The 2,096-nt window shown below is 48.1% G+C and overlaps 1 protein-coding gene across 3 annotated transcripts in view; it reads right to left on the reverse strand.

Annotated features, from left to right (window-relative positions):
• Trdmt1 (tRNA aspartic acid methyltransferase 1) overlaps window positions 1-1,784 on the reverse strand; it is a 53,910-nt gene extending 52,126 nt beyond the window's left edge. For 2 of the 3 annotated variants that reach the window (XM_023705436.1, XM_023705435.1), the window contains exon 1: window positions 1,693-1,781. Coding sequence is in view for 1 of the 3 variants with exons in the window: in XM_004645189.2 (XP_004645246.1) it covers window positions 1,693-1,756 (64 nt within the window). In the remaining 2 variants the exon portion in view is untranslated. Of the gene's footprint in view, window positions 1-1,692 lie in introns of all 3 variants that reach the window. The other variant, XM_004645189.2, reaches the window with a different exon arrangement.
• Between the last annotated feature and the right edge of the window lie 312 nt (window positions 1,785-2,096).

Genomic DNA, 2,096 nt, shown 5'->3' on the forward strand with positions numbered 1-2,096 from the left:
TCATTAGAAATGATACAAAATTTCATTAGACAAATTAATAGGAATTTGACCATGCTTGTTTTATTGCATAATGTTATCTTCAAATTAGTTGTTTAGGTTACTAGATATAAACCTGCAAAATTGATTATTAAAAAACATTACAAGAAATTTTTAAAAAATAATAATTTTTAAGCATTAACTATTTTCAATACACCAGCAGAAATAAACAATGCAATTATCCAAACTATCCTGCGTATATACATAAACATCTTTTTCCCTTTCTTTTGTTCATTTCCTCATCCCAGTTTTTCCTTGCCATTGAAGATTCTTTCCCTTTCCAATTTGCTCTCTTACCTACGAAAGTCTTAAAATGTTTTCATAGGTTTTTCACTTAGTAACTAGCACATTCCTATTGTTGAATTAATTTGAATCTAGGAAAACACCTTTAAAGGGAAAAACAGGACTTTTGCTCAAGAATGTGACTGTAGCACATTGGATTTGGAAAAGAAAAAAAGGGGGGGGCAATCTATGCAACAGCTAAAGAATGGTTGATAAGAGCTTATGATAGAATATCATAATGTAGACTTTAAGATCATGAATTCATAACCAGGTTTGATAGCACATATCTGTCATCCTAACTACTCAGGAGGCTGAGGCAGGAGAATCTTAAGAGGCCAGCCTGGGAAACACAGTGAGACCCCGTATCAAGAATTGAACATTTTTTTTTTAAATACCGTGTTTATTAAGTGATCTAGATATGGAAAAATACTGATATTATAAAATAAACCTTACCTAATTGAGACAGCACATTAATTTAGTATTAATGAAGGTAGGATGCCAGCAAATAAGTAGTAAAACTTTAATACTATCTTAGACTACAATTAAAACCCAACATCTGCTGAAAAAATGCATATTCTCAACCCATTAAATACTGTCCCTACGTTACACAGTGGCAGTATCTCCTAATCTTTAACACCATAAGGAGGAAGTCAGAAGTTTCACTTTTGTGATTGTCTGAGTAATTTAAGAATAAACACGCACAGTTGGTGACTCCACATCCTCGCACACTACCAACTCAGCACCCAAAAGAATCAAAGCCTCGGAATGCACGTGATGAGGTAAGAGCAGTAACAACACTGTGATGACTCCAACGTACTGGAGTCCTCATAATAATCCGTCTTCGAAAGTTACTGCTTCGCACTTTAAGACCAGGGCTCAAGTTCAAAAACTGTAAGAAAAGAGCCAAAGCCCACGTGCACAGAACCTGAACTCAGGCCCGCACGCAGCTCGCGGCGTCCCCGCGCACACGCGCGAAGCCGCAGGGCTTCGGTCCCGGCATCCACCGCGTTTTCCAGTCTCCCCCCCTTCCTCCCCGCGCCTACGTGAGCGTCCCCTTGCAGCGCCGCTCCTCCTCCCTTCCGCGCGGGCCGGCCGGCGGGGACCGGGCCTCCCAGCGCCCTGCCACCCGCCAATGGGCTCGGCACCCTCGGGCTCGACCCCACAGAGCGTTCGGGGCGCGGACGCCCGGCCGCAGAGCCGGGCAGCAGGGAGGGAGTCCAGACCGGGGTGCGCGCCGGGCCGTTTCCAGGGCGACCGAGCGCCACCGCCGGCCGGCCCCGCCCCTGCGATCTTGCCGCTCCGCCCCTCCCCAGCGCCGGCGCTCGGCCCAGCCCCGGCTCCCGGCTGGGAGAGAAGCCCTGGGGCCTCGCCCACCTCTCAGCGCGTGGTGCATGCCGCCGATGCCGCTGTACAACTCCAGGACCCTCAACGGCGCCATGCCTTCGCCGCCGGAGCCCGGGCTAGGCCTGCCGGTCCCCCCCGTTTCTCTTCCCTCCGGTTCCTGCCGCGCTTGGCGCATCTAGTTCCGGGATTTTTCGGCCCCCTCCCCTTGCCACACACTCACATTCCTAAGACTAGGGAGGCCCAAGGCCTAGGGGGATGGCAGGGGTCGGAACAGGAACAAAGGACAGAAAACAGTAAAGTTTCCCAAGTGCAAAGCAGGCACTCGGTGATGTGATTTATGCTCTGTTGTCTTTGTTTGGTGTTTTTGGTTTGGTAGCAAAGAGTGTGAAACAAACCGAGAGATCAGTAGATGGGCTAAAACTGCCTTCCCTTCA

The sequence above is a fragment of the Octodon degus genome, unplaced genomic scaffold (genome assembly GCF_000260255.1).
Source record: "Octodon degus isolate 3935 unplaced genomic scaffold, OctDeg1.0 scaffold00220, whole genome shotgun sequence".
NCBI lineage: Eukaryota > Metazoa > Chordata > Mammalia > Rodentia > Octodontidae > Octodon > Octodon degus.